Raw genomic sequence first — 15,014 nt, forward strand, 5'->3', positions numbered from 1 at the left:
CTTATTTTATCAACCTTCCTATAGCTTAACTAAAGATGATATAAGAGGCACTTGGCACCTAGATGTAAATAAAATACAGTCATATAGCACCACTGCTTTTTCCAGTGAATACATTCTGTGAAAGTCACTATCATTTATGGAAATGTTAATGACCAAAGGTAAGTAGAATTTTTATAAAAATATTCAGTGAAAACAGGGTACAAGTTTACCCCATTCTCCTTTCCTCCTGGGGAAGAGGAAAGGAATCGGGAAGCAAAACAGTACTTCTACAATCCAAAAGTTCACGCTTTACTGGACTCAGTATATGTGCCTGAAAATAGTGTGCAAACCGTATAAAAAGAATTGCCTTTTTTTTTTTGTGGTACGCAGGCCTCTCACTGTTGTGGCCTCTCCCGTTGCGGAGCACAGACTCCGGACGCGCAGGCCCAGTGGCCATGGCTCACAGGCCCAGCCGCTCCGCGGCATGTGGGATCTTCCCGGACTGGGGCACGAACCCGTGTCCCCTGCATCGGCAGGCAGACTCTCAACCACTGCGCCACCAGGGAAGCCCAAGAACTGCATTTTAAATAGAAAACTAACCCAGGATCCTCAACAGAAAATGTGCTAAATCCTTTTCTAAGATGGAAAAAAACAATCCTTTCTTAACATATCCTTTTTGTAAATTTGCACATTTATACACTGGTTGTTCTTAAACCAGTACCTCGTTATATGTCTCTACACTAACCCCCTCCCAATCCCCCTTGTTTTTTGTTTGTTTGTTTGTTTTGTGGACACACCACGCATAGTGTATTCCTCCAGAATTTTACAACTTGTTAGAAAATGGCCAACTTCACACATAATAAAAGCACAGGGACTAACCTAACTGTAATGAAAACAGGATAGCATGAAATGAGGCTTTCTCTCTTAAGGAGAGAATGTTCATTCCGATCTTCTTTTGTTTCTCACACTTTAAGTCATGATCAGAGAAGCTACTGAGCACTTTGTACTAGGACTGGTCCTTCTGAAGCCTACCTGATCTGCCACAAAGCACAAGGTTCGGTTCTCTGGGGCTGTAACAGTTTCACCACCCAAAGGAGAGCCTTACAGAGCTGGATGATCAAAATAAGGCCAAGACCTAAGTGGGTGCTGAGCCACAGTTTACTTCAATGAAAGGAACCTCTGGGTAAATATCAGAATCAGAAATCTGTAGGTACAAGTGTTGCAGGGAGACCGTGTCATCAGGATTAAAACAAATAACAAACACATACCACCAACAATAACAAAATCACCAGAAGCAGCTAAAGGTTCCAAGTGGAAAGATTTGAGCCTTTCTCTGATGACACTAGCTGCTATCTACCTCCTCTGCAGCTGCCGTGGGCTTCCCCCAGCTGGAGGCCCTGGCATTTGTCCCCTCTTGCCACACCCTAGCAACAGCTGTTATCAGAAAACTGCACAGACAAAAGGATATCTTGTCCCCCACTCCCAGGTGTGTTTTCTTTCTCCATCTCGCCTCTCCTACTCAACCTTAAAAATATTTGGAAAGCTACAGAAAAGTGACTCTTTGTGCAGACGAGAGTAAATTCCTGCTCTCTCTGAACTCTTCCAGTTTGGGGCCATCCCAGCCCTGATGAAAATAGCTCCTGTTGCCCCTGCTGGCACTGCCACGGGAACAGCTGTTTACAAGCAGGCTGTCTGATCCGCTAAGCTCTCTCCCCGCACTCCGTCTCCACTGGTGTTCCCCCAGCATCTAATAATCCATAAAAACAGTCACTGCCATAGGCCTCCAAGTTTGGTTAAAGCTGATAATACGGGGACAAGGATCCCAGATCTGGGACCCATCTCTGCTTGGTAGATAATGAGGAAGAAAGAAAAGTGGGATGACTTACTAGGTAGAAGGAGGGTTGATGAGTGTTTCCTTTGTCTTTTCCTAATCACTAAACTCATAGACACCAACCATTTAAGAGCCGCCACCTAATAAAGGGACGTGAGTTCCTGATCCAAATAAATACTAGAAATTCTAGGAGAGGAGAACAGTCATCCGCCACCTCTCATTCGCTTCTTTTGAGGTGTGTTTATTTAATAACTTATTTTCCGGTTTATTGATTCCAAAGTCGACAGAAGCCAAAACCTAAATACCAGGATTGGCCTTTTAGAAAAGTAACCGCGAACATATTACTCAGAAACAACTAACACTGCACTCATTTCAAAAACAGGTGTACGTCAGGATAAGCGCATGAAGGTGTACAATAATTCCACAATCGTGTACTGAGCACTTACTCAGTGTCTTCCATTTGCATGAGGGTTTTGGCAAGTGACAAAGTACTTTCCCAGGCTCTCTCTCCAGGGAAGAATGGAGTCTTTACTGAGTTTGCTATGTGCCAGGACTGTGCCTACTGTCCCCACACCCAATGTGTGAAGCAGAAAAGATGTTCGTAGGAACAGGGTCTGTATATGAGAAAAGCCTCTGGTGTAAAGGCAGTTCATCACTCTACACGAGGCTTGTCTGCACTGACTCCAAATACAGTCATTTGCCATTTCCTAAAGTTCTCCCTTTTTCATCTGAACAGGCGGTAATTTCCCAAGGCCAGGATATCCTCTCTGCTTATTAGAAGAATAAAAGCGTATTCCTCCTGCTTGGATCCCTACATTTCAGTAGTAGCATCTGGGCAGTAGCTTTCCCTCTATTCCCTTTGGTTACAATGGTTACTTCCATATTAACGGACACCAGTAGGGGCTACCCCCTAAGACATTCTCTAAGCCAATTTTGAAGTGCCTTAAGTTCAAAGTGCAATAAAACAAACTACAGTTGACCCTTGAACAACTGGGATTTGAACTGCTCAGGTCCACTTATACTTGGAGGTTTTCAATATAAATACTACAGTACTACATATTTCATGATTGGTTGGATCTGTGGATGGGGAACCAGGGATGAAGAGAACGTCTGACTATAAAGTCATACTCGGATCTTCAACTGTGCAGAGGGCGGGTGCCGTGACCTGCGCATTGTTCAGGGGTCAGCTGTATTTCTCCTTGTTCTGTTCTGTATCTCTAAATTCCATATCTCATATTTACTTTATTGTAGATTGGCCTTTAGTTCCAGAAGCTGACTTGTACCTTCTATCTGCGTACTGCATTAACATTGGCAAAGCAAATTCAGAAAAGCAACTTAATATTGATTTAACATGTTTTTATGAAAAAGGCAATAGCAAGGCTGTAAGAGTCTGGAAAGGCAGTCTGGTGTAGCAAAAAGGCAATACATCAAACAATCTGAAAGAACGGCAATTTCCTACAACTTACCTAAAACTCATTGCCTCGTAAATTGCTTTTAGGGACCCAGCTTTAATGACTGGATAAGACTGTTGTAATTAGCATATTTAGTCTAGGTTGGTGAGCATAACTGAAAAGCTTGAGGTGTTTTCTCTCTTAATTAAGCATTCCTCATTACATTCTTAATTCTCCCCCTACCCCGCTCCCATCCTCACAGCTGGCAAAATAGTGAACTGTAATTTATCTTCCCATTAAAATGATTACAAATTCAGAATGAGTGGAGTTCAAATTAAGTTTTCAAAACCATATGGCAAGGGAGACCCACTTTAAAAGTTAACGGGGAAACTGACCATTCTATCTTGTAAAAACATAAACACCTCTAGAAATTAATTAGATTTTTCCCGACAGAAGCGAAAAATCATTTGTCTACTTGCTTGTTTGCAAAAGTTCTCATACCAGAATATCACAGTCTTATATATATGATTCAGTCTTACATTGGTCTTACCCTGACACTTCTTAATCCTCTAAATTGTAATCTAGCATTTTGCTTAAGAGCAAGAACTCTCAGCCCTAGCACTTTCTGGCTGAAAAATCTATGGCCAGTTAGCTTACATATTTCATTCCTCAGTTTTCCCATCTGTAAAATGAGGATAACAAGTATATCTTCTATACAGGGTAGCTTAGAAAGCTTAAAGGCATATATATGCTTTTGATAATATATATTTATATATATATTTCTAATAATATATATAAGCACTTGGAAGAGTCTTTGGCAGGTAATATATGCCATATAGGTATTATTGTTATTATTATCATGCCTACCATTACCACAGAGAGAACAGTGAGATTCACTGGCCTTCTTTATTTAAATGCTCTATTACAAACCACTTTCTTGCTAAGTATCTCTGGGATTAATCTATAGAAGAAACAGAAGGTGGATTTTGGATGCTGTAATTAGAATGTCAGTTATGATTGCATGACAAATCTCAAGATAAAAGATTTATATATAAAACATAAAAATAAATAATGATTTAAAAAGTCATCGTATGAAACCTCACTAATACGAAGGATTTTTATATGGTTAATTATCTTCAAATCAGGAATGTTCTGAGACAATTTTCTGGACTATTTACGGTATATTTTCTCTGTGCTGTATCAAGAATGATACCATAAAAAGATATATATAAAATATCAGTCCCATCTGGCGTGGTAGTCATGTGTTATCAAGTTAATGATAAAATTCATCACATTCTTTGGCCAATCCAAAAAGAAAGCATAAAGTTTATTTCAAAAGTTTTAATATTTTGTCTTTCATCACTCTAATGTGTCATCCAAATGCATTTTTGTAGTAGTTTTACTGAGAAATAATTCACACACCACAAAATTCACCCATTTGCTGTATATAATTCAATGGTTTTTAAGCATATCCACAGAGTTATGATATCATCACCACAATCAAGTTGAGAACATTTTCATCATCCCCAAAAGAAACTCTACACCCATCAGCAATCACCCTCCATTCCCCCTCCCCACTGCCACTGGCAACCACTTTCTGTCTCCACAGATTTGCCTATTCTGGACGTTTCATATAAATGGAGTCATATTGGGTTGGCCAAAAAGTTGTTCAGGTTTTTCCGTAACATGGAAAACCCGAACGAACTTTTGGGCCAACCTCCTAATATATGCCTTTTTGTGTCTGCCTTCTTTCACTTAGCATCATGTTTTCAAGGTGCATCCATGTTGTAGTATATATCAGTACTTTATTCCTTTTTATTGCTGAATAATACTCCCTTGTATGAATAGACCACACATTATTTACCCATTCATCAGTTGGTGGGCATTTGAGTTGGTTCTGGTTTTGGCTATTATATAAAATGCTGCTGTGAAAATTTGTGTACAAATTTTTATGTAGACATATGTTTTTGTTTCTCTTGAATACATACCTAGGAGTAAAACTGCTGGGTCGCATGGTAATTCTATGTTTAGTCTTTGAGGAAATACCAGAATGATTTCCAAAGTGGCTGCATCATTTTACCTTTCCACCAGCAGTGTATAAGGGTTCCAGTTTCCCTGCATCCTTGCCAACAGTTCTCATTATCTGTCTTTTTGATTATAGCCATCCTGGGGATGTGAAGTGGTATCCAAATGCAGTTTTAAGATACAAAGACACTCAGATACATTGAGCAAGGAAGTAAAATCTTTTACGACAAGGGAAAGCACAAAGAGATTAGGAAAAGGATCCTGCAGTCAGGCTGGAGAAGAAAGCAGGAGATGTTTTTAAATGTTACTCAATTTCATATCCTTATGCAACCAGCTGCCCTTACCAAAATGTCAGGATTATGGAGCCAACCCCCAATTTCACATCTGAAGTTTATAATAATCATAGCAACAACTACTCTTGACTTATTGATTTATTTTACAAAGTTCCTTCCCATGTTATACCCCATTTGCTCCAACACCACAGATCTTACATGGGAGGATATTATTATTCCCATTCTGCAGGCACAGTCGCTGAGGCCCAGAGTGGCTAACTGACTTGCCCAAGCAAAAGTAGTTCAAAACAAATACATACATCCATATATACATCCATAAATAAATATTAAATTAATAAAATTCACAGAGCTGGACCTGGAAGCCAAATTTTGTATTTCAAATCCCAATCCTGGTGTCTCCTTTCCTTACCACCTTCATTCACCTCATCTTTGATGACCCAGAAAGCAATGGAAAGGAAAGAGAAGGCAGAGAGGAGGAATTGTCTGTGTGTCTGTGAGTGTGTGAGTGTGTGTGTGTGTGTGTGTGTGTGTGTGTGTGTGTGTATAGCAATTAGAGGCAGGAGGCCTGCACATCACAAAGTCCCCACAATCCACCTGTGAGAAAGCAGTTAGGGATGTGAAATCATGTTGTGACAGTGACAGCCAGGAGGGCTGCATCCCTACTCCTTTAAGAGAGGTTCTTCCAGTAACCAAGAAGCTAGTGGCATACATGGCCACTTAACTCTAAATTCTGAATATTACATTATCTGTATTTACAACAGTATATTTAATTACATACACTAGTTATTCAAATATTCGAGTAATCACTATACACTCTGTACTCAGCACAGTGCAAAGATGGTAGAGGTTTTTAAGAAGCAATGATGACAGTTCCCCAAAGTAAAATTAAGTAACTAACATTTACTAAGCCCTTTACATGTAGCACCTCCTCATTTAATCCTCACAAAATTCCTGCAAGAGAAGTAAAACGGAGGCACAGAGAAGTTAAGTAAATTGTCCGCAAGTCACAGGACTAATAAATGGTGGAGACAGAATAAGAACCCAGATAGCCTGTGTTCTTAACCACCAACCAATCCTTTCTGCTAGATCTTGCTCAGCTGGAAGTCACCTGTGGTGACACACAGAGACCAATAACACTCGTTAATTCCAACAACCATTTGTTGAATGCTCTTCAATACATGAAGCCCAGGGGAAAACTCTCACAACAACCTATGAAGTGCTATCTTCATTGCCTTTCTACAGATGAGGAAACAGGCTCAGAGAAGTGAATTAACTTGTCCAAAGTCACAGAACTATAATAACTAAGGCTGGCATGGTGCATACTATATCCCAGGCACTGATCTAAGCACTAACTCATCTAATTAATCTTCATCACAATACAGAGGTAGGCTCCATTATTACCCATCATTCTTAGTTAAGTAACTTGTCCAAGGTCCCACACTATTAAGTAGCAAACCCAGATTCACTCTGGTTTTAAAGTCCTCCTCAAAACAACTTAATGTTAACTCTTGGCAACAAAGTGGCTGAGCAGAAATTCAAACCCAGGTCTATATAACCCGAGTGCAAGACAGCCCTCTATCTTCTTACCGACACACTAAGCCTAGTCCTCAAACTCGCTGCCGTGCAGAGGGGTGCCTGGGAAGAGGAGAAGTGCTCTGGGGACTTCCCCAACCAAGGAAGGGGTATTTAAGCATGTCGAAGGAGAAAGTGCTTTCTGGACAAACAGAGGCACCCTGCAGTTTATCATTTTAAAGGAAGTGAAACGTACCCAATTGAAGAGCAGATAAATTATTAAAGTGTTTCAAGGTGAATCAGAAAAGCTTTGATTCTTTTCAGTTAGAAAATCTCTTGATGGAAAAGCTTTTATTCCCTTTAATTCTGACTATACATTAAAAAATCACCAAGGGATAGAAATGCACAATTTGCCTCTTGTAACTTGTAACTAAATTAATTCTGACCTCCAATATTTACTTTCTCAACCTAAGGGCAGCAAGCAGGGTGGTTACCAAACCTTTAGGGATCGTTGCAAGAGTCTCTCTCCTTCGGGTCCTGAAACACAGCATTTTAGAAACCAAAACGAGCCTGGAGATTCAGGCCAAGAACTAGAAGTAAGAGGCAAGCGCACCGTTGCGATGGGACAGGGGCCGGCATGCAAGTTTTGGCTCAACCACTGTAAAGCCAAGGGGTTTTTCCCCTGGCAAACTGATTAATGACCACAAGACGCAGCTGCGGAACCGGTCATACCATAAGGAGAATTCTCAAACATGAATCCAAGAAGGACCAGGATGGGATGGAAATGATAAAGTGGGCGGGAGGGGGTCCTGAATCTGGGGGTAACTGCCTGTCCTGGACGCAGTGACACACATCAAGTCCCAATTCTTGCAGCAGCCGGGGGCCAATGGACCCTGCTACCTAAAATGTGCGCGCTGGGGGAGCTGGCAGCAGGGCAGCGGGACAAGGTGCCTCCACGCCCCCTTGCGGACCCAAATAATGACGGATGAGTATGTGCCAATTAAGTGATAGGTACAGTGTTTCAGAAATGTTCTCACTTTAGCCCCCACCACAACCATTCAAGGAAGTTGCCGTGATCAGCCCCATTTTACAGATGAAAATACTGAGGCTCAGGGGAGTGAAGCCAGACTTGCAAGCCAAAAGTAAAACCTTAAGTGAAAGGGATTTGGTCTGGCTCCTTTTATCTAGGAGTAAAGGGGCTGGGGTTGGGGCCGGCGGGGGGCCCGGCGGGGGGCCCTTCACCCACTCCTCTTGCTCTCTGAGCGGAGGAGGAGCTAGCTGTCAGCCAGGAGGCCTGGCAGCTCCCGGGTGCCCGGGCAAAGAGGGCGCGCGCGGTCGGCAGCAACGCGTCTGCGGGGCGCAGGGCTGCAGCAGCTGGGCGAGGGCGCAGCAAGCACCGCGCGCCCGCCCGCGTCAGCCTCGGGAGCCCGGCGCCAGTCCGGAGTCCTCAGGGCGCCGGGCTGCAGCAGCTAAACGGCGGCGCGGCGCGGACGGTCGACGCGTCCGCAGGCGTCCCGGAGCGCCGCGCGAGTCGCTAGCCACGAGCCACGGCGCGCGCGCGCGCGACTGCCACGGACACTGGCTGGCAGTGCCACCGCTAGCCTCCCCCGGCACTGCCCCTCATCTTACCGTAGCTGCTCTCCAGTGACCAGGACCTCAGCCATGCGCTCCAGCTCCCTTTGCTGCGCCCCGCCACTCCCGCTGGTGCTGCTGTCGCTGCCACCGCTGCCAGCGCTGTTGCCCTCCTCCATGGTCGGGGCTGCGCCGCTACCTCTGTCTTCGCGGTCCGCCGCGGGTTCGGGTATTAAATCAGCCTGCCCTCACTGAGGCCTCCCCCGCCATCTTTGTTAGGGGCCGTCCCGTAGTTCACACGCGATTGGCTGGAGAGGGAATCCCTTGTGGGTAGGCTGAGGCGCTCGGCGAGTCAGCCCCAGTAACTCCAGCTTGGGGGCGTGGCTGGAGCCCCGCGTGGTCGGGGGCGGGGCCGAGAGAGGAAAATATCAACATCTGGGCGGGGGGCGGTTCTGCGCTAATTGTGCTGTTTGAGGTCGAGTTCGTTGTGGACCTCTCCCATTACCCACAAAGCTCATGCTGTGGGATCCTGGGGACGGGCGGGGAGGTTACTAGACAAGCGTGGAGGCGTTTTTATGATACTGTCCATGTCCCAAATTGCCAGAGAGTGAAAATAATAATTTAGCTAAATAGTGAACAATGAAGGCTGTACATGTCATTGCAGGGCTTTAAAGAAATTAAAGCAACGTCCTCACCAAAGACAGCTTACTTACCTTACGGTGTAGTCAATAAAGAACGCTGGCCTGGGAATCAGACAGACCTGGGATCCAGCTCCACACCTATAATTTTGTAACTAAATGTGCTTAATCCCCAGTTTCTTCCTTTACAAAATAAAAATAATTGTGGCTATCATCTGTTGACAATCTGCTGCATTAAAGACGCTTCAGGTAGCTGTTACCGTCTTTAACTGCAACAAATTATAAAATGAGTATTGTCCTCGTTTTACTCAGGAAGCAGGCCCGGAGAGATGGGGTAACTTGATCCAAATTCTGCATAAAGTAGGAAAATCGTTTAACAGAAGTAGAGGTCCCGGAGATAACGAGATTAACTGGCTGTTGCTCATGTTTTAATTCTGTAATCATTACATAGACTATCAAAAGTTTGCATGGGGGGGGCTTTCCTGGTGGCGCAGTGGTTGCGGGTCCGCCTGCTGATGCAGGGGACGCGGGTTCGTGCCCCGGTCCGGGAGGATCCCGCATGCCGCGGGGCGGCTGGGCCCGTGAGCCATGGCCGCTGAGCCTGCGCGTCCGGAGCCTGTGCTCCGCAACGGGAGAGGCCACAACAGTGAGAGACCCGCGTACCGCAAAAAAAAAAAAAAAGTTTGCATGGGCTTCAAGCTCAAAAATGAAGTTTCTGTCCTGATTCTGTCCTTTACCAACTTTGCAAACTTATGCTAGTTACTTAACTTTTCTGGGCCCCAATTTCCTATCGATAAAACAGGAATAATTCCTACTTTATAGGGATGTTGTGTGGCTTAAATGAAATAACATTACGAAAAATTTCCAAGAACATGCTATGTATTCAATAGATGTTCTCTTTAATATCATTACTGCTTTTAATATGAAGAAGAGAAAGAAGGAAAAAAAGAAATTCTTGCCAGATACTTTCCATTATGAGTTTTTGATGCTAGACAAAACACTTTTCCTCAAGTTATCTCTAATGAATTTTTTATTATTAATAGGCCTTCAGAATGAAGAAAAGAGAAGTGCAGACCTAGCCCCACTAAATCTCTCTTTGATTTAATGGTTTTAAGCTTTTTGAAAGTGCAAAATGAAAAAAAAATTTTACCTGTTCCTAATTATCCATTGTTCAAGCAACATTTAGTTTTATCCAAAAGCTCTATCTACATATTGTAAATCGTATCACTATTATGATTGTCTTCTGGTTTTTCTCCCTTTAAATCTAGTCATGTGTGGTTTGAATTCAGACAGATTCCTTTACCTGAAAAATAAAAATGAAAAATGTATTTTTTTTGTAAAATACTTTCTTGTTTAATAGTTTCTGATAAAAAGCTCAAGGTCAAAAACTTTTATCATGCAAGTTTATGATAAAAAAAACTATTTAAAAAAAGCACCTTAACATAAGGGGGAAAAAAATCAAGTCAGTAACATACCTGATACCACTACTCCAGTGAGAGATAGTGCAGAATTTATTTTTCATGCTTGATGAGAAGGTTGTGTGTGTGTGTGTATGTGTGTGTATAGATGTGAACAGGAAATGGGGAATTGGCATGCTATTATTGTTTTAACCTTTCTTTTGACATATGAGACACACCATGTTCCATTGGGTTAGAAGACAGCCCCTTTTTCCTAACTTAGGGGAATGTTAGTGAACTGACTCTTGAGGACATGTGAGCATAAATGCCAGGACTCTGAGCTCTGGAGCAACTGGCCCCAGAATAAAGTGGGATCTATAGGTGTTGCTAGATGAGAGAAGGCTGCTGAAATGGCAATTAATCCAAGATCTTCAAAGGGCTAAAAATTCCAGCAGATCTTGGTTTGACTCCTGGCTCCATTAGAGAAAGTTCATTATCTTTTCTATGTTTTTTCCCTTCTTTGTAAAGTCAGGATCATACCACCAAGCCCACTGGGTTGTTGCGAGGATTAAATAAAGTCGAATAAGCCCACTTATCATAGGTAGAAACTATAAAATGTGAGGCTTCTCCTCCAGCGCACCCTACTCACCTGCTTCACGCCTTCTGGCCGTTTTGGTGTTCTGGAGCCAGTGCTTCTCAAACTCTTGGTAGATAAGGATCAAATGTGTGTGCGTGTGTGCTTGCACAGGTGTGTGCCTATGTGTGTTTTCAATCCACTGAAGACTGACACTTTGGTAAAATACAGTAAAAAAGAAATTAAAAAAAGAAAGCACAAGCCCCAATTTTTCATTGTTGTGGTCAACAGACAGAAAATTGTCAAATTTCTGTAAACCTTTATAAATGATTTCTCTCAATTTCTGTATGTCTCAGTGTCTCTCAGTACAGGTAATGGTTACCAGCTGGCCGACCACGCTTTGAATAGTTCTGGAAAAGGGTGAGCAGCAATGTGAGAAGGTGAACTTGATTAAAACCTGTGAAACAATACTGTTAACTACGAAGCTTAATAGCATGTTAACTATCACTGTTATTGCCTCTCCGTATATACCTGTATTATTCCCACCTGATCTTAAAGACAACTCAAACCCCACCTTCTCTGTGCTATCTCCTTGCACTCCCCAAAGTGGTGTGTTGCTCTTGTCTACACATTTTCATAGTATTCAAAGACGTACATTATTCTTAACCATTAAAGGAAATCTGGAATCTCCAGCTGCCATAATTTTTATTCTCCTTTTGTGAATGGAAGCAGATTGATGGTTTAGCAACATCCTGTCCAGATATATCTGTTGATCATTTAAGAAGGGAACTTGTCTTTAAAAATTAAATATAAAGATAGAGAAAAATTAAGTATTCATGTGTTCATTACTTGCACCCATTTTCAATATTTTTGTCACCTTTTTGTAGCGATAGAAATAAAACATTACAAATAAATTTGAGGTCCTGCAGTCCCAGCCCTGCTCACTCCCAAGTTCTTAATGCTGTAGTGTCAAAAATACTTAATCTTTGGTATATGCTACCACCTAGTGGTCCATTTTGCAATGACACTAAATGATACTGGGTCTCCTGCAGGAAAAGGGCCACGCTCAGGAAGGCTTGGGGAAATTTGGATGGGGTTGGGGAGGAGGGTGTAGTTTGTCTCCTTATTGGGCGTGTTCCTGGCTTTTAGTGAGCATGGACTAGGGATACTAGGTATTCTCATTTTCTTGAGACAACACCTCACAAAGAAGAAATGAATTGTCCTAAATCCTGAATGTTTTTCCTATGTCCTGTGGGATCTTCAAGTGTAAGAAAAACCTGTTTGCAGTTAACTGAGCTTTAACCTAATTTGGTTTTACATAGAAACACAAGATATTTTTAAATTTTAAAAATGTAATTTTGAATTGTCCATGGATGCAATTATTGTGTACATCAAGAAAAATTTGTACTTTGTTCTGTTCAGAACTTTACCAAAAAAGGTTCATCATTGTATAACATTGCTTCACCCACCCACCCACATTTGTGTGGTACCGTGAGAACAACACACCTTTTTCAGTGCATTTGTTAGATATTGCATGCCTGTGTGTGTATTTGCATAGGAATATATTAAGCCAAATTGTAAAATACCAAATATAAAAAAGAAGTGATGGCAATATTCAGTTAAATGTTGTCTTAATTCTGTTATTCTAAAATTATTCATTAGTTATAAATATCTGATGACCACACTAGGCCTTCTACTAGAGTCATTTGAATATTAAAATAAAAATTATTTTGTTATATGTGATTTTCCTTTTCTATTTCTTCCCTATATTTCAGCATAAGGGCATCATATTGATTTTCTTTTAAATAATGCACCTAGAAAGCTTATGTTCTCTATGAATTTAATGAAAGAAAATAAAGTGAGCATCACATACTATCTATTATTTTTAAAGGGGACATCGGGTTAGATGGGATTGAGGATTTTTTAATGGAATAATAATGTTATATTTATTGAGCTCTTTCTCTGTGACTGGCCATGTTCAAAGGGTTATACATGTGGTAAACAAGTATTCCTCAAAATAACCTTGTGAGTTGGCCACTTTTTCTTTCTTTCTTTCTTTCTTTTTTGTTTCTTTCTTTTTTGTTGTTGTTGAAGTATTGTTAATTTATAATATTGTGTTAGTTTCTGGTGTACAGCAAAGTGATTCAGTTATACATGTGTATATTCTTTTTCCTATTCTTTTCCATTATAGTTTGTTACAAGGTATTGAATATAGCTCCCTGTGCTATACAGTAGGACCTTGTTGTTTATCTATTTTGTGTATAGTACCAGTAGTTTGTCTCTGCTAATCCCAAACTCCTAATTTATCCCTCCCCCAATTCCCCTTTGGTAATCATAAATTCTTATTCTCTGTCTGTGATCTGTTTCTTTTTTGTAAACAAATTCATTTGTATCACTTTTGGTTTTTTGGCTGTGCCATGCAGCTTGTGGGATCTCAGTTCCCCAACCAGGGATCTAACCCGGGCCCTCAGCAGTGAGAGCGCAGAGTCCTAACCACTGAGCCACCAGGGAATTCCCTGTAACACCTTTTAGATTCCACATATAAGTGATATCATATGATATTTGTCTTTCTCTATCTGACTTACTTCACTTAGTATGATAATCTCTAGGTCCATCCATGTTGCTGCAAATGGCATTATTTCATTCTTTCTTATGGCTGAGTAGTATTCCATTGTATATATATATATACCATGTCTTCTTTACCCATGGTTGCTGCCATGTCTTGGCTATTGTAAATAGTGCTGCTATGAACATTTGGGTGCATGTATCGTTTTGAATTAGAGTTTTCTCTGGATATATATTGTACTTTGTATCTGCTAATCCCAAACTCCTAATTTATCCCTCCCCCCACTTCCCTTTTGGTAATAATAAGTTTGTTTTCTATGTCTATGAGTCTGTTTCTGTTTTGTAAATAAGCTCATTTGTAAACTTTTTAAATTGCAGAGTAATATTTCATTGTATATATACACCACATCTTCTTTATTCATTCATCTGTTGATGGACGCTTAGGTTGCTTCCAAGTCTTGGCAATTATAAATAATGCTGCTATGAACATTGGGGTGCATTTATCTTTTTGAATTATGTTTTTCTCCAGATATATGCCCAAGAGTGGGATTGCTGGATCATATGGAAGTCTATTTTTAGTTTTTTAAGGAACCTCCATATTGATTTCCACAGCAGCTGCACCAACTTACATTCCCACCAACAGTGTAGGAGGGTTCCTTTTTCAAGGATGTATATTTTAATCCCTATGATAATTACTAAAAAATTGCAAAGAGAAAGGGCTAAAAGAAATTGATAAATTATAATGACATTCTTTTTTAAAAATTCAACTAATCCACAGGAGGGAAGAAAATGAAGGAAAGATTAAAAAAGGTGAGGAAAAACCCCAAATAAAAAAGTGGCAATTTCACTAGGAAAGACCAGGTGCTAGGCCACAAAACAAGTCTCAATAAAATTAAAATAACTGAAATCGTATGGAGTATGTTCTCCATGTATAAGCCATACCATAATGACATTAAGTTAAAAATTAATAAATATCTAGGAAATCACAAATATCTGGAAGTACAGTCTACTCCTAAACAATTCATGGGTCAAAGAAGTAATCACAAAGAAAATTAGAAAATATTTCAAACTGTGTGATAATGAAAGATAACTTTTCAAAATTTGTGTGATACAGCTAAAGCAGAGCTTTGAGAAAAATTTATAAACACATTTTTAACTGTTTATATTAGAAAAAAGAAAGGTCTAAAATCAATGATAAGAACTAGAAAAAGAAGAGTAAAGCAAACCTCAAGTAAAT

At 40.9% G+C, this 15,014-nt stretch overlaps 1 protein-coding gene across 3 annotated transcripts in view; it reads right to left on the minus strand.

The window, feature by feature from the left end:
- The window catches only part of DEPTOR (DEP domain containing MTOR interacting protein), a 170,828-nt gene extending 161,753 nt beyond the window's left edge, over nucleotides 1-9,075 (minus strand). For all 3 annotated transcript variants that reach the window (XM_079902466.1, XM_079902464.1, XM_079902465.1), the window contains exon 1: nucleotides 8,661-9,075. In XM_079902466.1, the coding sequence (XP_079758592.1) occupies nucleotides 8,661-8,782 (122 nt within the window). In that variant the 5' untranslated portion in view covers nucleotides 8,783-9,075. The remainder of the gene's footprint in view (nucleotides 1-8,660) is intronic.
- Nucleotides 9,076-15,014: the final 5,939 nt, after the last annotated feature.

This window comes from Stenella coeruleoalba, assembly GCF_951394435.1.
Source record: "Stenella coeruleoalba genome assembly, chromosome: 17".
NCBI lineage: Eukaryota > Metazoa > Chordata > Mammalia > Artiodactyla > Delphinidae > Stenella > Stenella coeruleoalba.